A 20,352-nucleotide genomic window follows, 5' to 3' on the forward strand; every position below is an offset into this window, starting at 1 on the left:
ACTGGGAAAGTTACCTTGAAGAATTTGTTGTATTAGATGTTCTGAAATGTGCCTGAAGAAGTCTGACTGCCATAAGGTCACTTAGGCCTGGGTGACCAAATGATGATACCAAAAAAAGTTTGTTTGTATTGACTGTGAGCGTTATGATACAACTATTAAGATGTTCTTCAGTCCAGTGTTGACAGCAAAGGCATGAACTTCTACAGGTCCTTCTCAAAAAATTAGCATATTGTGATAAAGTTCATTATTTTCTGTAATGTACTGATAAACATTAGACTTTCATATATTTTAGATTCATTACACACAACTGAAGTTGTTCAAGCCTTTTATTTTTTTAATATGGATGATTTTGGCAAAAAAGTAAAGAAAAAACAAATCTCAAAAAATTAGCATATTTCATCCGACCAATAAAAGAAAAGTGTTTTTAATACAAAAAAAAAAAAGTCAACCTTCAAATAATTATGTTCAGTTATGCACTCAATACTTGGTCGGGAATCCTTTTGCAGAAATGACTGCTTCAATGTGGCGTGGCATGGAGGCAATCAGCCTGTGGCACTGCTGAGGTGTTATGGAGGCCCAGGATGCTTCAATAGCAGCCTTAAGCTCATCCAGAGTGTTGGGTCTTGCGTCTCTCAACTTTCTCTTCACAATATCCCACAGATTCTCTATGGGGTTCAGGTCAGGAGAGTTGGCAGGCCAATTGAGCACAGTAATACCATGGTCAGTAAACCATTTACCAGTGGTTTTGGCACTGTGAGCAGGTGCCAGGTCGTGCTGAAAAATGAAATCTTCATCTCCATAAAGCTTTTCAGCAGATGGAAGCATGAAGTGCTCCAAAATCTCCTGATAGCTAGCTGCATTGACCCTGCCCTTGATAAAACACAGTGGACCAACACCAGCAGCTGACATGGCACCCCAGACCATCACTGACTGTGGGTGCTTGACACTGGACTTCAGGGATTTTGGCATTTCCTTCTCCCCAGTCTTCCTCCAGACTCTGGCACCTTGATTTCCGAATGACATGCAAAATTTGCTTTCATCCGAAAAAAGTACTTTGGACCACTGAGCAACAGTCCAGTGCTGCTTCTCTGTAGCCCAGGTCAGGCGCTTCTGCCGCTGTTTCTGGTTCAAAAGTGGCTTGACCTGGGGAATGCGGCACCTGTTTCTACTCCAGACTCAGTCCACTGCTTCCGCAGGTCCCCCAAGGTCTGGAATGGGCCCTTTTCCACAATCTTCCTCAGGGACCGGTCACCTCTTCTCGTTGTGCAGCGTTTTCTGTCACACATTTTCCTTCCCACAGACTTCCCACTGAGGTGCCTTGATACAGCACTCTGGGAACAGCCTATTCGTTCAGAAATTTCTTTCTGTGTCTTACCCTTTTGCTTGAGGGTGTCAATGATGGCCTTCTGGACAGTAGTCAGGTCGGCAGTCTTACCCATGATTGCGGTTTTGAGTAATGAACCAGGCTGGGAGGTTTTAAACGCCTCAGGAATCTTTTGCAGGTGTTTAGAGTTAATTCGTTGATTCAGATGATTAGGTTAATAGCTCATTTAGAGAACCTTTTCATGATATGCTAATTTTGTGAGATAGGAATTTCGGGTTTTCATGAGCTGTATGCCAAAATCATCAGTATTAAAACAATAAAAGACCTGAAATATTTCAGTTGATGTGCAATTAATCTAAAATATATGAAAGTTTAATTTTTATCATTACATTATGGAAAAGAATGAACTTTATCACAATATGCTAATTTTTTGAGAAGGACCTGTACTTTGACACACTAGATGACAATGTCCGTCTTTAACTCACCAGATGCTGTCAATATTGAACTAGCCCAGGGCCCCACAGTGCCCTGATAACAGTGCAAACTAGGACAACAGTTAAGAGACCTAACTAGCTAGATATTTTCTGTGTTAAAATTAAGGAGAGAGAAAAAAAATCCTGCCAGTTTGAGGAAACCATCTCAGAACAAAAGAAAATTACATATATTATGAGAATAAAAGGTTTGCTTTATTTAGCATTCAAGATGCTACTCATACATAAATGAAATTATGAAATGCATATAATAACAATAATAATAATATTTGATACTGAATGATAAAAAATATATATACTGTGATTCAGCTTAGTTGCTCAGCCCTAACATGACTCAGTAGTTTCTGTTCATAAAACATATCCTCTTGCTGGCTGAAGTAATATTACTATAGGCCCTAACTATGCATTGGGTTATGTTACTACGAATCAGTCCGTAAACTGTGTCCATCATACCATTGTGTCTGTTTCTGCCTCACTTCAGAGTTTAATGAACAGGAGTCCGGTAACAGCAGTGAAGCCTGTCAGAAGTAGAGTGACTTTCAAGATACGCTGCCCACTGGAACTCAGAGCATGAGGCAGTACCTCCATTAAAATTACATAGGCAAAGCTCCCTGCAGCCAGACCCTGCAGCGTGGAGCGAGCCAGCTGGTACTGAGGAGTGGTGTGGGTCTGCCTGAAGCCCATGCCCAGCACTGCCCCCAGTGGACACATTGCGGAGAAAAGCAGCAAGCAGGCGGTCACTACGGCCCTCCGCAGCTGGGTCTGCATGAGTTTGACAGCCAGGCTGAGAGCAGTCAGCCCCTTACTAAGCAGCAGGGAGAGACACAGCTCCAGTCCCTGTCCATCATCCCCCTGCAGGCCCACTGCCAAACCCTCAAACACTGAGCACAGAGAAAGTGAGAAAACCAAGACACAAACACGGACAGTGGACAGTGAGCTGCCCTCCACATGTACACTGGAGCCTCTTCCTCTGGACACCTCAGACCGTAAGTGTGCCTGGTCAATAGAGCCCACCAGCAGAGCTTCTTTTTCAGCCATGTGGTTGCCAGAGTGTTCTCTGAGGGCCAGAACAACTTGCTCAATGACCAGCACTAAGAGAAAGCCAATGGCCAGAATGAACTCAGGAACAGGGAAACGCAGCTGTGGATGGATGAGAGAACATGAGCTATGAGTGAGAACCAGTGTCACATTCCAACATGCACTTGTCATCACCAGCGATAATAATAATTAATAATAATTAGCAGGCTATTTTTATAAGAATAATTAGCAGGCTATTTTTTTTGTAAATCTAAAAGAAAGGACATTTAAATGGAACTCACTGTCACCCCCAGTCCTCTGAATGTCTCACTCATTCCCTTCAGGTAGCTGGGCACCATGTTCAGTGAACAGCTTGCCAGAAAAACCCCCGCAGCACAGCAGCCAAGCAGATCCAGCATTCCGTGACGACTCTCTTCACAGTGCAGGAGAGGACGAAAGCAAAAACATTAAGAGAGGGGTTTTCCAGAAATAAATACATAAATATAGTCAAATAAGTGTACCTGAATATAAGCCACATCTCCCTGTTCCTTTCAACAACCACAGCGGAGCAAATCCACACAGCACAGTTGAGGAAAATAGCAAGAATATGGAGCCCAGCTCAAAGTCGAAGCCAGGTAAGTCCAGGTGTGGCACCTGTGCAGAGGCCATCTTTCCTGAATGAAACTCTCTCAGAGTTAGTAGCGCTCACATATGGTCCACAATCCAGCCATCGCTCCCAGGACTGTCAAGGATATCTAGCAAGACAAGACAGGGATAAAAACGTGACTGCAACATGGTGAACTGATCTCACAGAAATTCACTGGGTCAATCAGGGCTCATTTATAATATCGGGCGTCAAGTGTACAGCTGGTCTACCTCACTCTGGAGAACCTGAGTACACTCACATTCAAAAGGTAAACAGTGATTCTGCCTTAGCCCGCGTTATGAAAGGTACAGCTGTAGTATACAACTCGCTACTGACCAAGACTAAGTTTCACAACGAAGCAACATTTTCAAGTAGTTAAAAGCAACAGCCAAAAGCAAACATTTGAGGAACATCATCAGACGCAGGCTGGAGCTGTACTTACCATTATCTATCTAGCCAAATAATCTGACGGCAGCTCAACGCGTAACGTGCTGCTGGAAACACTTTGACAGATAGCCTGGAGCGTTTTAGAGAATGTCTGTGCCGTTTTTGTCCTTCAACAGATAGTTAATCTTTAAAAAGACCTATAAAAATATGCATTTTGACTCCTTTCAGCCTCGTGCTGCTTCATCGCTCAGTTTGCTAATGCTAACAGTATTACTCATCACGCTTCAGGCTTAAAACAGCACAGCTCGTTCCCGACTACCGCGTCTTCTTCACGGCGTATTTGAGCTTAGTTTAATGTCGCTACCTTCGTAGTGTTGAGGCACTGCAGACGCTTCGGAGCTCCAGACGATGTTTGTGTTGGTGTGCGTGCGAGATTGAGTTTCCTAACTTTCTGCTTTTGTTCCTATAACGGGAAAGATGGGAAAGTGAGTCACTGGCTCCGGGAAGGGGTGGGCGGGGCAAGGGGGCGTTTCATTACGGGTGTCCCAAAAACACCCTTACTCTCCTACGTAGTGGACGACTTTCTAGGGAACGTGACCGTGTGCTCGGTTCAGATCATTAAGGGGACTAGATTTCCTGAGATAATGGAGCACAACACCAGAGCCGGTTTATGTAATGGTTTTAAACCGTTAGCTATACCGATAACTTGCATTTACGTTTATTGTGTGCCGATTTAGCTGGAGCTCATGTTTGTACTCAGGTGCGAAAAAGGAAAAAAGAAGATGTCACTTACTCTGGGTATTCTGAGACATATTACCTTCACACCGATCAGGCATAACATTATGAGCACCTCCTTGTTTCTACGCTCATTGGCCATTTTATCAGCTCCTCTTACTCTATAGATGCACTTTGTAGTTCTACAGTTACAGACTGTAGTCCGTCTGTTTCTCTGATACTTTGTTAGCCCCTTTTACCCTGTTCTTCAGTGGTCAAGACCCCCATGGACCCTCACAGAGCAGGTACTATTTGGGTGGCGGGTCACTCTCAGCACTGCAGTAACAATGTGGTTGTGGTGGTGTTAGTGTGTGTTGTGCTGGTCTGAGCGGATCAGACACAGCAGTGCTGCTGGAGTTTTTAAACACTGTGCCCACTCACTGTCCACTCTATTAGACGCACCTGCGTTGTCGGTCCACCCAGTAGATGGAAAGCCAGAGACGACAGCTCACTTCTTTCTGTACAGTATAAGCTATTCATCCTCTAGTCCTTCATCAGCGGTCGCAGGACGCTGTTATCCACCACGTCAGTGTTGCTTTAGTGCTGAGAATGATCCAGCACCCAAACAGAACCTGCTCTGTGAGGGTCCATGGGGGTCCTGACCACTGAGGAACAGGGTAAAAAGGGGCTAACAAAGTATCAGAGAAACAGGTGGAATACAGTCTGATAAAATGGACAATGAGCGTAGAAACAAGGAGACGGTCATAATGTATATATATATATATATGTATATATATATATATATATATATATATATATATATATATATATATATATATATATATATATATATATATATATATATGTGTGTGTGTGCAGGCGCGGGGGAAGGTCTGATCACGTGACTGTTTCTGTGTAGCACCGAACCTTCTTATTGGCCAACGTGGCGACTTCACGCCAATCAGCAGTCAGCGTGTAGAGGCTCCGCCGAGCGCGTTATCGGATCTGTAAGTGTGCGGATGGAGCTGAGCGCGTTCTCCTCAGTGAGGGCCACTGAGCGCTGATGTTCTGCAGTGTGTGTGTGGCGGGGGTTAATCAGAGCGACCTATCCTCCTGAACAACACGGATGTGGCTTCTCCCTGCCGTTTAGTTGCGGATCACAAACGTTTCATGGTCTCTGCTGGTGAAGTTTATCCAGAAGCAATGCGAGAAACGGACATCGTGTCTGGGTCTCCTGGAGCCACTGAGACGGTGAGAGAGGGGCTTCCAGATGGCCCGTTTGAGCTCAGTCGTGGAGGTTTGGTTTTTATTTTAGATGGACACCCGAGTCATGTTTACTGCAGACTGTGAATACCTGTTTGATCGTAACATGTAAAGAAACTTCTGACCGTTTACTGCAGACACATGTTTAAATAAAGGATGAGCTCTAATGTTCATACAGCTGCCCAGGGGCTTCTGTTAAGGGCTGAAGCTCATGTGCCTTCCAGGATATGAATGTCTGATAGAGGCTGAGCTGCACTTCCTAAAAGCTCCTGATGTTATTTAGCATATAACATATTCAAAGTTTCTGGCTGTGGGTTGAGAGAGAGGAGCTGATCACCGAGGCTGAGAAATTTGGGGAAATCGGTCTCAAACTTGGGGAGAAACAGTGAAGACAGACGAAGGCCTCTTTATGGGTCTGCAGCTCACCTCACAGACGTTGCATAGTGGTTAGTACATAGTAGTTACTAGTTAATAAGCTACATGAGTAATAACTGATTTATAAATAATATGCAGAGGGTTTAAGGTGTTATGCCCTGTGATGGACTGGCACCCTGACCATGGTGTATACTGCCTTCCGCCCAATGGCAGTTGGGATAGGCTCCAGCACCCCACCGTGACCCAGTTTAGATGATGATTGTGTGTGTGTGTGTGTGTGTGTGTGTTTAAGGTGTTATCAACCAATTTCTTTGTTGATGATTTTATATTGTTCTGTTTCTGTTCTGTTCTCCTTTTCTGATAAATTCATGTCAATAAAATGCTCTTCAAACTGATTTGACTCCTCCTACTTTCTCTCTCTCTCTCTCTCTCTGTCTGTATCTCTTTCTCTCTCTCTCCGCTCCTTGAGCAAACATCTCTCCTTCATGCTGTACTGGAGAGAAACTAGTTGTTCTAGACTCAATAGACTTGTTCTAATCTTAGATAACACGGTTGTATTAAATCAGTAATATCAGTTTTTATTGTAGCAGCTGAGGACGGTCACCCAGCTGAACCCCCGGGTATTGATAAAGTGAGCCTTTATCTGTATTGGTGTATTCCTTTATTGCAGGACAATGAGGAGAGCAGTCTGTTTTTCAGACAAAATGTGGAGGATGGGCTACTGGAGGCCGGGCTAGTTCTGACTGATTCCTGTCCACGCTCGGTGTACAGCAGCACAGAGGAGTGGGTCATCCAGCCTCACAATGTGAGTAATACAAGCACTTCAGTCATGTTAATGTTTGAAATTGTATTCCTTTAGAGTGTTTTCACTGTTTACTGCAAGCGCCCTATCAATTGTAACATGAACTCCTTCAGGTGATCAACGTTTTGTGGTGTTTTTGCTGTAGTAAAGTCGTAGAGCTTTGTGATTTCTTTTCCTTGTGCAAATAAAAATGTTACATTATTTGCTCATGTTTTTATTTTGAGATATTACTCCCCTAATATCTCCATGTTTTGGACGCTTCTGTTTGTACTATTTGCATTTAATGGAATTGAAGAAATGGACTTCCTTATCATTCAGTAGTTAATGACGTGATCATATCAGGCTCTTCAGTGAAAATTGGGAACAACCTGGAGACTTATTTACCTTGGAACATGTTGACTCCCCCAGATATGCAGGCTGTCAGTGGTTTAGGGATACCTTGTTTATGTGTCTTTGTTGCTTTGCAGAAACTAAACACATTGAAGAAAGAGAGAGAGATGGGTTTATTTTGAGGAAAAATATTTGTGGCAAAGTTTGTCCCCACATGATTTTTTCCCTTGTTATAATGACCGCACCCTTCAATGTGTGTTTTTAACATTAGTTTGGAAAAGAAAACTTTTTTCCCAATTTAGTCATATTCAGTTCCAGCCCCCTAGTTAGGACTGTCCCAGTCACACAGTACCACCAGGGCTAGGAGTGTGAATGTTAGTACAGGTTTTTTCTGAGTCCTGTGAAGTGCCACTGCATATGCAGCATCATTGGACAGCTGAACATGCCAACCGCCAGTTCTGTTATGTCTGCTCTGACTAGCATGAGTGATGATGGGAGATGGGTAGCCATACTACCCTTCCAGAGAGAGTGAAGCCAGTTGTGCTCTGTTGGACTCCTGGCCACGGATGGCTGTAGTATCAACGGAGATCAATCTTGTGATCTCCTGATGATAGTGCCAGAACAGTTGCGCCACTCGGGAGCCTCAACTTTTTTTTTTTTTTGGTTTTATTATTTTCTCATTCAAAACATTCTTCATTACTAAAATATAACAAAAGTTTCAATAAAGATCTCTTTTACGTTACCAAACCTTTGCAGGTATTTTTTACTTTGTTGAAGAGCAACAGTAAAAAGCCAGCATCACTCAGTAAATGTCAAAAGGAGGCAAGTTGGCCATAAACTTTTGTCAAGCAGTGTATACTATTTATCCAACCCTAAAAGCCTATGACAATTGTTTATCATCATAGTCTGAAAGTCAAAATGTTTTTGAGTTTTGTGAAGGATTCTGATGATTTAATTTTTTATTTCTAGCAGAGTCTACATGACAGTGAATCTGAGGACGTGCTCCAGGCCATAAACCCAAACGAAGTATATGCCTCAGATCCTTTGCAGCAGTCACTGTCTGAGAGTGACAGTGGCATGTCAGATGACCATTACTCAGATGGCCCAGCTGTGTGCATGGAATCTGCTCATAACCAGGCCACGCCCACTGTGTACCAGGTGGTTTATGATATCAGTGGCCTGGGGGTCGGCCCGCAGGAACAGCAGAAAGTGGACGTCATCTCCATAGAGCTTGGTGAGTGTCTGCTGTTCCTCACCTGCCTTATAGCGTTTGTTTAAAATAACAGTCAAATATGTACAATTTTCCCCGTACACTACCTCTAATAGACTTACTCATGGGGTTTCTGCCACTGTGAAACTAAAAAATGCAGACAAAAGTAGTGCTTCAAATTCAAGTTGACTATTACAGCCTTTACCTATGCATTGCTGTCTATTTTTAAATATGGCGGTTGGTTATGCAGTGTCACAAACTGTATATGCAAATCTTTTTGAGATAATAACTTGGCACACTTTGAGGTGATGATACTTTGTATGATGATATAAGCATGCAGTTTAACAGTGCTAATTTGGAGGGTTAGTTGGGGTAATTCTGTAAAGCTGATTCTTTTGCCTGACTAATCCTTTAAAGGTAAACTCCACCCATTTTTCACAATTTCCTCAAATTAAAAGTCGGAGTCATTCAGAGCGATTTGATGTGAAATGGTGCATTGTAGAAAAATTTACTGACCAAGATTTCTTGGAGGTGATAGTAGAGGTGATAGGAACTAGCAGTCACAATGTCTACATCCATAAAATAGCCATTTTTAAGTATCCATAATCAACTGTGAACCTACATGTGTTTTCTGAATATTGTATATGCTGATGATACTAAATCTAGTAGAAAACCTAAAACCAAAAAATTCGTTGAGGACTATTTTGCATTACAGTGCCATGGTTGTACCTCTCCACTCTGAATGGATTTTGAAAAAAGTAGTTCTTCTCAGAGCTGTCATAAACAATGTTTTAGGCATCAGGCAGCTTATTCAGAACTATTTTACATAAAATTGTGGCTCTTAGAGACATTAAGTTCTTCAGACGTCCAGTTCCTATCGCCACCACTGTGAGCAATTCTGACTCAGTAAGTTGCTCTACAATAGAGCATTTCACGTGAGACCACTCTGAATGACTTTGTTTACACCTTGTCCATTGAGTTATGTAGAAATTTTGAAAAAACTGTGGCATTAGCCTTTAAAAAACATAGACTGGTAGCCACGCATTGGGCTGAAGCTGACTGATTCGTAACAGCAGTGATGTGAGAGAAAGACCTGTAAGTGAAATTCAGAAACACGTCTGCTCTTCTGTTAGATGAGTGGAGCTCCCAGGTGCTGATGTCCGAGTCATGTGTCGTGAGTGAACTGCCGCTGGTTTCTTCTGTAAAAGTGGAACATGTTCTTCCAGAAAGCTTCCAGAATACATTAGACACACCCCTTGATGACCTGGTCAGTCCTTTTTTAACACTTTGAACTGCAAGGATCGGCATGTGGGCCCATAAGTTCCTCACTCTCGTAACTGCATAGCTAATGTATCAGTTGTATTGTATCTACTGTGTAATAAATCTTAAGATTAATAACTGACTAATAAATCTGTAGTTTAGGGATGAACGAACAGTGTTTCTACCGCCAATGTGTGCTAGTGACACAGCTGATTAATATCTTGTCTAAAATCTTTTTGGATGGATCAGCATTACCCAGAGCTGAATCTGACTGAGGAGGAACAGAAGCTTCTGAACCAGGAAGGCATATCACTCCCTAACAATCTGCCGTTAACAAAGGTAAAATAATATATATAAGCTTAGTTTCTGAAACCATTAATGATACAAATCTTATTATTAATATCTTAAATCATAATATATTGTTTTTATATAATCATTTATATATACACTGTATTGCCAAAAGTATTCACTCACCTATCTAAATTGAATTCAGGTGTTCCAATTACTTTCATGGCCACAGGTCTATAAAACCAAGTACCTAGGCACGCAGACTGCATCTACATACATTAGTGAAAGAATGAGTCGCTCTTAGGAGCTCAGTGAATTCCACCGTGGTACCGTGATAGGACACCAACAAGTCCAGTTGTAAAATTTCCTTACTACTAAATATTCCACAGTCAACTGTCAGTGGTATTATAACTAAGTGGAAGCGATTGGGAACGACAGCAACTCAGCCACAAAGTGGTCGGCCACGTAAAATGACAGAGTCGGTGAATGCTGAGGCGCATAGTGCACAGAGGTCACCGACTTTCTGCAGAGTCATTCACTACAGACCTCCAAACTTCATGTGGTCTTCAGATTAGCTCAAGAATGCTCATGGCCGAGCAGCTGCATCCAAGCCTTACATTACCAAGCGCAATGCAAAGCGTTGAATGCAGTGGTGTAAAGCACTGCCACTGGACTCTAGAGCAGTGGAGACATGTTCTCTGGAGTGACGAATCACACTTCTCCGTCTGGAAATCCGATGGACAAGTCTGGGTTTGGCGGTTGCCAGGAGAACGGTATTCATCTGACTGCATTGTGCCAAGTGTAAAGTTTGGTGGAGGGGGGATTATGGTGTGGGGTTGTTTTTCAGGAGTTGAACTCAGCTCCATAGTTCCACTGAGAGGAACTCTTAATGCTTCAGCAGACCAAGAGATTTTGGACAATTTCATTCCCCCAACTTTGGGGAAACAGTTTGGGGACAACCCCTTCCTGTTCCAACATGATTGTGCATGAATGAATTAGAGCAGAGACTACGAGCCAGGCCTTCTCGTCCAACATCAGTGTCTGACCTCACAAATGCACTCCTGGAAGAATGGTCAAAAATTCGCTGTGTAAGGAAAATATTTTCTAGACTGGGCGCTGAATCTCCAAAGTGTGCAGCACAGCGCAAAAGCCCTGGTTCTTAACAACTAAGAACTGCTGTGCAGGCTACAGGTCACATAGCAATGAAGTAGCTACAAAAATGCAAAGAGATAAAGATGAACTGACTTATTCGCATATATAAGCACTGCAGCTGGGCTTCTGGTACGTTAAATCTGCAACGAGAGACTCTCTCTAGTCTCGCTCTAAAAAGTTATAGTCACTTCTCGTCGAATTTTCCTGTTCCACCTTAAATGGTGCAGCAGTTACATTTGGTGCCTCGTGCAGAATTTAATGTGGAACAGGAAAATGAGAAGCGACTTCAGCATCATTAAACAGCCGAACGATGAGAGACATTTTATAAGAAAATGCTCTAATTTTGAGGAAAGGTTTTCTGACAGAGACGGGAGGAAAGCGGCTATAGCTGAGCTGAAGCTTCAAGCAGAGCAAAGTAAGTCGCTCTCATTTATATTTTTAGCCTATACTAGGACGTCAGAGATGTACTGGACATTAAATGTTGCGGCTCCCAAGGTGGTTTGACTTTGTTGAAATGACAAAATGGCTCTTTTGAACATTTGTGTTGATCTCCTGATCTAACCTGGCTTTAATGCAGAGGTGGTCACACTTCCCGCTCATCCGGTAGTGTTCTTGTTTAAGACTGTTCGGGTGCTGCACTTAACCACTTCCAAGTTCCACCTTTTACATTCTGTCAACATTATGTTATAAATTCAATATTTAGAAAATCGATTTTTGCCACTTGTGTGGGTTATAGAGTCCATCTCATGCTACCACGAGTGTGAAAGCACCACCAACATTCAAAAGTGACCAAAACATCAGCCAGAAAGCAGAAAGGTACTGAGAAGTGGTCTGTGGTCCCCACCTGCAGAACCACTCCTTTATTGAGTGTGTCTTGCTAATCGCCAATAATTTCCACCTGTTGTCTATTCCATTTGCACAACAGCAGTGAAATTGATTGTCAATCAGTGTTGCTTCCTAAGTGGACAGTTTGATTTCACAGAGGTTTGATTTACTTGGAGTTATATTGTGTTGTTTAAGTGTTCCCTTTATTTTTTTGAGCAGTGTATTTGTCATAATATGTGTGACTCCATTGAGAAAAATACCAAAGTCCCCTTATTTTATCCCCTGTTTGTGATGTTGGTGCTCATCACCACCTTAGACTTTTCAAGTGTTTAAAAAAACACCATTAGGACAAAAGATTTTCAATTTGGGCTTTTAACAAAAGCTTGGAAACAAAAACTATTTTATTATTTAGGCAAAACCGGCTCTTCATACTAAGGAAGACACTTTGGTGAAAAATGCAGCTGAGTGCTGCAAAATCTAGTTACATTAGTATTAACACAGCTTTTGCACTCCATGCTACAGGCTGAAGAAAGGATTCTAAAGAAAGTGAGACGTAAAATTCGCAATAAGCAGTCAGCCCAGGACAGCCGGCGCAGGAAGAAGGAGTACATCGATGGTCTGGAGAGCAGGTAGCACAGTTTTATGCTTGTTTACGTTGGGTTGGCATTTGACACTTTGCAAAGCAAATGTGTTTCTAAAATGCTGAGCTGTCATGATGATCCCTAAACTGAAGCTCTGTGTGTGTCTCAGGGTTGCAGCATGTTCAGCTCAGAACAAGGAGTTACAGAGAACAGTGGATCAGCTGGAAAAACACAACACGTAGGTGACATGCACACAGTACTGTGCAAAAATCAGAGACAACCCTTTATTTATGAAATTCCCAGTCAAGATGGCACAAAAGCCTCAACTACTAGGTATAATATTTTTATTATTTAGTGTGTCCACCTTTTGTCTTTATTACAGCCTTCATTTTTGATTAAAGTTTTTCAATGAAATCATCACAGATATTTTTCCACATCTGCAAAGTTCAGACTTAGTAGTTGGTTGCATTTTCTGCATCTCACAATCCACATAATCCCAATCCTATTTTCTCTGTAAATTTAATCATTTATTAATAATAATAATAAATTTTTAAACTTCACTTATTTCATACTTATTATTCTTATTTTTTCTCCTTTGTTATGCAAGTGCATTATTTTATATCTAATCCCCTCAGAAATATCTCCTGAAAAATGTATAACTTGTACCATTGTACTAGCAGTTTTGATTTAAAAATAAAAATAAAAAATTAAAGGTGGTCTCTAACAGTACTGTACACACACCAATCTCTCTAGCCTCATATAGCTCTGTATTTCTGTTTCTCATTATGCAAATTTAAGAGTCTTTAGATTTCCTCTTGTAAGTGTTTGTTGTAGTTGTTATTGGTTTGTGTATGTTTACGAATGTGTTTGTGTGTGTGCAGGTCTCTGTTGGCGCAGCTGCGGAAGCTGCAGACTCTGGTAAAGCAGACGGCCACAAAAGCTGCCCAGACAAGCACATGCATCATGGTTAGAGCTGTTCTGCTTTCAGAAAACACTCACAGCCATGCTGCTGTCCTGCACTGGTCAAGTTTAATGCTATTCACAGGACTGACCAACCAGGCTACAATGTGGCTCCTGTCAAAATGAGTCGCTTTTATTCTTATCCATAACAGCTGGTAATTAGTCCACTGCTGCACTGCCCTGAAGCTCTTTTGTTCTTTATCCAACAGATTATGCTCTTCTCCTTGGCCCTCATCCTCTTCCCCAGTTACTGCCCTTTCAGCTGGAGATCTCAGCCCTCAGACAACAGTTACACACCTACAGGAGGTCAGTCTGAACTTATGGTCTGGGTCTACTGATATATCAGAAATTACAGCACTAGTGAAGAGTTTGGACACGTGTGATGCATTTTTAGTATTTTAAAGACATTTTCATCAAAAAGCTAACAACTAAGTATCTTACACTTAAGTCTTTGAGATTGTTTTTAAGAAACATTGAAATGAAGAAGTAATGGTGGTGAAAATGTTAAATGTTAAAAAAAATGTTTGCTCTCCAAACAAATAGTTTTTAGGAGCCAAAAAAAGCTTATTTGGAATTTCTTCAAGATTGTTAAAGCTTTAAAAAAGATATGTTAAAAGATTTAACATTTTTTGGTCATTGCATCTCATTTGTTGTTTTAAAGTATTGATTGTCGCTATTATTCTAGAACGTGAAAAAAGGTAAACTACTGAAAAAGTAAACTGGTAAGGCTGGGTGATAAAAATAGTCACAACACATTTTCCTGTATCATTTGGTGTCTGTACTTATTAATACTTATTCTATGCATTTCCTAGTGCTCAATTTTAAGTCTGAATTATATTTTAAAAACTTATTCTAGTAGAACATACAGTCTGATAGAGATGTTTGAATGCCTCCATCAAATTATGTGTTGATTTTCTAAGTGAAAATATGTTAAGACATATTATATCCTCTACGGAGAGCACGCTGGAATATTTTTCTGTACATTTTAGTGCACAATTTCTATTTATTAGCTTTATTTCTGTTTAATATATTAAGATATAAAGTGTAAAATATAAAGTGTTGAATGTGAAATAACTTTTGCACAGGACAAATTTTCTGTTTTATTCTAGTAAGTAAATTCAGCAAAAAACAATAATTATGCATTAAAATGTGCAGAAGTGTGTTCTTTGTACTGGATGTGTTTGTACTGGCTAACTCTCCTAACTTTATAGCTTGACTGTAAGTGAAAGGCCAGATAGCTTCCTCCTCCCTTCCTAGCAAGTAAAAGACACATGTTAACACCTACTGTGTGAGAAGCAGGAGCTGCTCAAAGTTTAAGCTTCAGATGCTGGTGATAAAGGAAGCGTTTCTTACTGCCTGTACATTAATGCTACTGTAAATAATGCAGCAGCATTGCGCTCAGGTTTTCTGTTTTTGCTGTGGCAGTGATCTCTAGAAACATCCTGAACGATGCTGCCTCACCACTGCTGCCCTCTGAAGATGTTGTGGACGATGACAAGCTCATCTCAGAGCCCGTGCTCCCCTCAGACATCCAGGAACCATCTCCAGTGGACGCAGCGTCCTCTGTGGTGCAGCAGCAGCCCCCGGACACCCCTGAGGGACAAGAGGTGGCACCCCTTGAGGACGGTGTCCAGGGAAACAGCTCAACACTGCCAGACAGTCGGACAGATCCTCTGGCCGACAGCTTAATGCCCGTCTCAGCAGGGGGTGCTGGGATAGACGCGGCCAAACCTGCACACGCTGACGAGATGTAACACACTCCTCTAAAGCTGGACTTTTTCTTACATAAATGTGTAAAGCTTTATGAACACTAATAATCACACGGTTTTACCTGTAATGTGTACAGGTGTCTCGACAAGCTAATAATGAATTTTGGTACTTCGTTTTGGGAAGGGAGCCATAGTTTACATTTCCGACATTTCTATTGGGGAGAAATCCTGCCACAAGGATGTAAACAAGGACTTTTATCTATTACTTTATGTTTATTGGTTTTCAAGGATTCATGCTGACGTTAATATATTATCAGTCATTGCAACAGTGACAAGGACACATGCTACAAAACAAAGAGTAGGTGGAAAATTATGCTCTGAAATTACTGAGAAAGTCAAATTCAGTACAACGTCAAGAGCACTAGATATGGTTATAGACATAATGTAGGTCTTTTCTAACATTTCCACTTATTTCTAATGACCAGATTTCTCAGAATTAGCGATGCAATGAATCATATGGTATGAGTTTTTCCAGTGGAAAGAAGATAAACAAAGACAATCCTAAAGACGTTTGAGTGCCGTGCTTGCAAGGATGCTGGATGTTACTGTAGCAAAGTTATGGCTTAGATCATTTTTTTTCACATTCTGTCAGAGTTCCTCTGTAAATGTAACTCCCCCTGCTTTGTTTCAGAGGTGTTCATTTTTATAAACAACGTAGATATGGCAGGGTTGTGTATGGTAGATGTTTGCTGAGTGTATGGTAGCAGTTTGTTGGGTTGTTTTAATGAAGATCAGTGTGTTTGTACATTAAATCATGAGCAGTTTTTGCAGATGAGTTTTGCATGCATGTAGGTGAACCTGCAGGCTGAAGAAGGCTGCTTTTACTAGTGAATTCACATGTCTGCTGTAGGATTTGATGTGGTGAGTATGAGGTGTCTAGATGACAGACTCAAGGAACAAGATCTCGTGTTTTAAGGAAATTGATGTTCATTATCAAATGACAATCTGTACAAAGTCTTTAATTGATTTACGCAGGAATGTAAGTAAATCATTGGAACTATAATATTCCATGGGCTAAATTAAATAATTGCACAAATACAAATGGGGAGAGAATGAACCTCAATACTCTAGGCATAAACCAGCCTATCAAATATATTGTAAATGTGCCAAGTTTCAACAGAGAAAAATATGCCAGAGCTGCGCCATTAAGAGCTTTAAATGACAGTGCAGGACCTTGTAGTCAGGGCAGAACTTAACAGAGAGCCAGTGTGAACTAATAAGACCAGCGTTTACCCTCATAGCTTCTCTTCCTGGTAAGCAAACAGATGGCTGTGAACTAAATGGAGCCTATTTAGAGCAACAGCAGGAAAACCAGCGAGTAACACGTTACAGTCGTCTAGTCTAGTAATTATGAAAGCATTAACTAATTTCTCAGCTTCTTGTATAGGCTTATTTTAGATGTTTTCCATGTGATAAATTGAGTCTTAGAGATGATATTTATATGAGACTAAGAGGATCCTATTAGGGTTACACAAGGTTCACTGACTATAGCTTTTACTTCTTGTAACGGTGGGGAGCGAGGAGGTGGACGCATACGCTGAGATAAGCGACTTTTATTAAGGGCAAATCCAGGGTCATAGTCGAAACGTTCCATGGTCAGAGAGCCAACACGAAGATAAGATGGAACAGACATAATGAAAATAAACGGGTCAAACAAACAACAGGGTCGGAAGATCAAACAACCTAACACATCAAACTTCAAACATGGAACATATCAAAACAGCACACACAAAGGAAGACTGGCAAAGGGTTTAAAGACAAACCAGGATAATGAGGGACAGGTGGAAACACAGGTGGAGACAATCAGGGGTGGAGCCATGAAACAAGAGGGCGGGACTGAAAACCAAAACAAGCACATGGACAGGACTGGGAGGGGCCAATCATGACACTTGTACAGAAAAACATTAAAGTCAAAGATAAATTCAGGTTTATATATTTCCCTTTAAAAAGGAATAAACTGCATAATATAGTTTAAAAATAGCTGCATAATATAAATGATTGCAATGCAATGCAAAATGCAATGTTTTAATGTGAAATTCTTTCTTCTAGAGAAGCTTACTGGGTCAGAGTTGTTCTCACTGGTGGTGATAGTAATCAGACATCTCAGGCTTTTTATTATTACGTAATTTTATTATTACAGTTATTACATGAAATGATTAAGTACGCGCTGCCTAATAATAGTTGTGGATCGGGCAGTGTCCAAAGGCGTGGGCCTTGGCGTTCTGATCCTCGGTTGCTGAAACTGGCTTTTGGAACTTGGAACGTTACCTCACTGGCGGGGAAGGAGCCTGAGTTGGTGCGCGAGGTTGAGAGATACCGGCTAGATATAGTCGGGCTCACCTCAACACACAGCTTGGGCTCTGGGTCCAATCTCCTTGAGAGGGGCTGGACTTTTTTCTTTTCTGGAGTTGCCCATAGTGAGAGGCGGCGGGCAGGTGTGGGCTTTCTCATAGCCCCTCGACTCGGCTCCTGTATGTTGGGGTTTTCCCCGGTGGACGAGAGGGTAGCTTCCCTACGCCTTCGGGTTGGGGAACGGGTCCTGACTGTTGTCTGTGCTTATGCACCTAACAGCAGTTCAGAGTACCCAGCCTTCCTAGAGTCCTTGGGAAGGGTGCTTGAAAGTGCTCCTCCTGGAGACTCTATTGTCCTACTGGGGGACTTCAACGCTCACGTGGGCAACGACAGTAAGACCTGGAGAGGTGTGATTGGGAGGAATGGCCTCTCTGATCTGAACCCGAGTGGTGTTCAGTTTTTGGACTTCTGTGCAAACCCCAGTTTGTCCATAACGAGGGTGTCCGGTTTGGTGACCTCAGGGTCACATCGCTGCTGTTTGCAGATGATGTGGTCCTATTGGGTACATCAAGCCGTGAACTTCAGCTTTCACTGGATCGGTTTGCAGCCGAGTGTGAAGCGGCCGGGATGAGGATCAGTACCTCCAAATCCGAGGTCATGGTTCTCACGCGGGAAAGGGTGGAGAGCCCTCTCTGGGTCGGGGATGAGCTCTTGCCTCAAGTGGAGGAGTTTAAGTATCTCGGGGTCTTGTTCACGAGTGATGGTACAAGGGAGCGGGAGATTGACAGGCGGATTGGTGCTGGGTCAGCAGTGATGCGGGCTCTTTACCGGTCTGTTGTGGTAAAGAAAGAGCTGAGCCATAAGGCAAGGCTCTCGATTTACTGGTCGATCTACGTTCCCACCCTCACCTATGGTCATGAGCTTTGGGTAATGACCGAAAGAACGAGATCGCGAATACAAGCGGCCGAAATGAGTTTCCTCCGCAGGGTGGCTGGACTCTCCCTTAGAGATAGGGTGAGAAGTTCGGTCATCCGGGAGGGACTCAAAGTAGAGCCGCTGCTTCTCCACGTCGAGAGGAGCCAGTTGAGGTGGTTCGGGCATCTCCACAGGCAAGTCCACCGGGGAGGAGACCCCGGGGAAGACCCAGGACACGCTGGCGTGACTATATCGCCCAGCTGGCCTGGGAGCGCCTCGGAATCCCTCCCAGGGAGCTAGTGGAAGTGGCTGGGGAAAGGGAGGTCTGGGCCTCATTGCTCAGGATGCTGCCCCCGCGACCCGAACCCCGGAGAAGCGGAAGATGATGGATGGATGGATGGATGGATGGATGGATGGATGGATGGATGGATGGATGGATGGATGGATGGATGCCTAATAATAATAATAATAATAATCATCATCATTATATTTTTAATATAGATGTAGGACCTTCTCTTTAGCTCCTTATACAAATCCATTAAGTAAACCAGATAAAATGTGAATATATTATATTATATTATATATACAGCACTGTATGAAAGTTTTAGGCATCTAAGTAAGTTTTTAAACAACTTACCTCAGCAGTGAGTTTATCACAATATACATTAGAATAAAGTCATATTCATAATTCAAATAAACATAAAAACAATAAAAAGTCACAAGAATTTCTTTACATATTTTTCCTTGACACCTTCACAGCCACCACAGGAACTTGTTAATATCATCAATTACATCAATTACAATTTAATGAAGCACTGATTGGTCAAACCAGGAGTTGCTTTTTAACTACATATAATACTGTAATACTGGGATTCCTCGAGGAGATTTTTGAAAATAGTTAAACAAACACACTAACATCCAGAAAATCACTATTTATGAATTATATATACTATTTAATATAATATATATTTACACACACACACACACACACACACACACACACACACACACACATATATATATATATATATATATATATATATATATATATATATATAAAATCATTATTAATTAATATTCTATACATTTTGTTTATTCAAATATTAACAGTTTTCTCAGCAAATAAACATAAACTACACAAATAAATAGGGTGTAAAATTGTGTATTGGGTGCACTTTTGCACAGTACTGTATATATATATATATATATATATATATATATATATATATATGCAATACCATAAAAGAAACATTGCACATTAATTTACATTAGTACTGAGATCAGGTTTTAATGTTATGTATATTTCAGAACACACATGCCGTTTCTTTGGTGTTTTCGCATAGTAAATGAAATTGCTTAACACATAAAATTGTGTTGTAGGCCTTATGCCCTCAAGTTCATGTAACAACTATAAAGACATCTGATTTGGTAAGTTTCTCTACAGTTAGCCATCCATCCATCCATCCATTTTCTAAGCCGCTTCACATCAAACCACTCTGAATTACTGAATGTTTACATCTCAACCTTTGGGTTTCACAAAAAATGTATAAAATTCCCCATTAAATAATTATCTGCCCTTGTAGACTGAGAGCACTCATGTGCTCTGTCTGTGAGTCCTTGCACTATATAAGTTAACTCCCTTCATACAGCTGGTCAAAAACAGCTGCTCAACTTCAAGCCTTGAGTTACATGGTGGAACTTCAAATGCTTATGTAAAACGTGGACAAGACACACAATAATCACACCTTCAA

At 41.5% G+C, this 20,352-nt stretch overlaps 2 protein-coding genes across 7 annotated transcripts; one reads left to right on the forward strand and one right to left on the reverse strand.

The window, feature by feature from the left end:
- Nucleotides 1-1,988: 1,988 nt before the first annotated feature.
- Nucleotides 1,989-5,200, reverse strand: LOC108436105 (zinc transporter ZIP1). Of its 5 annotated transcripts, none has more exons than XM_017712379.2 (4): nucleotides 5,042-5,200; nucleotides 3,354-3,587; nucleotides 3,135-3,265; nucleotides 2,293-2,955 (listed from the first exon to the last, which is right to left on the reverse strand). In XM_017712379.2, exons 2-4 carry the CDS (start codon nucleotides 3,499-3,501, stop codon nucleotides 2,293-2,295), a joined length of 942 nt encoding a protein of 313 aa, XP_017567868.1. In that variant the 5' UTR covers nucleotides 3,502-3,587; nucleotides 5,042-5,200. The 5 variants fall into 5 exon arrangements, with proteins under 5 accessions (XP_037393093.1, XP_017567868.1, XP_017567867.1 ...); XM_017712378.2 differs by lacking the exon at nucleotides 5,042-5,200 and adding an exon at nucleotides 4,659-4,786; XM_017712376.2 differs by lacking the exon at nucleotides 5,042-5,200 and adding an exon at nucleotides 4,230-4,385.
- Nucleotides 5,201-5,664: 464 nt separating this feature from the next.
- On the forward strand, nucleotides 5,665-16,397 carry creb3l4 (cAMP responsive element binding protein 3-like 4). Of its 2 annotated transcripts, none has more exons than XM_017712374.2 (10): nucleotides 5,665-5,830; nucleotides 6,888-7,022; nucleotides 8,319-8,583; nucleotides 9,693-9,826; nucleotides 10,069-10,158; nucleotides 12,607-12,713; nucleotides 12,835-12,903; nucleotides 13,547-13,631; nucleotides 13,835-13,931; nucleotides 15,051-16,397. In XM_017712374.2, the coding sequence occupies exons 1-10, from the start codon at nucleotides 5,750-5,752 to the stop codon at nucleotides 15,377-15,379; spliced, it is 1,392 nt and encodes a 463-aa protein (XP_017567863.2). In that variant the 5' UTR covers nucleotides 5,665-5,749; the 3' UTR covers nucleotides 15,380-16,397. The 2 variants fall into 2 exon arrangements, with proteins under 2 accessions (XP_017567863.2, XP_017567864.2); XM_017712375.2 differs by having other exon boundaries at nucleotides 8,322-8,583.
- Nucleotides 16,398-20,352: the final 3,955 nt, after the last annotated feature.

The sequence above is a fragment of the Pygocentrus nattereri genome, chromosome 3 (assembly GCF_015220715.1).
Source record: "Pygocentrus nattereri isolate fPygNat1 chromosome 3, fPygNat1.pri, whole genome shotgun sequence".
Classification (NCBI taxonomy): Eukaryota; Metazoa; Chordata; class Actinopteri; order Characiformes; family Serrasalmidae; genus Pygocentrus; species Pygocentrus nattereri.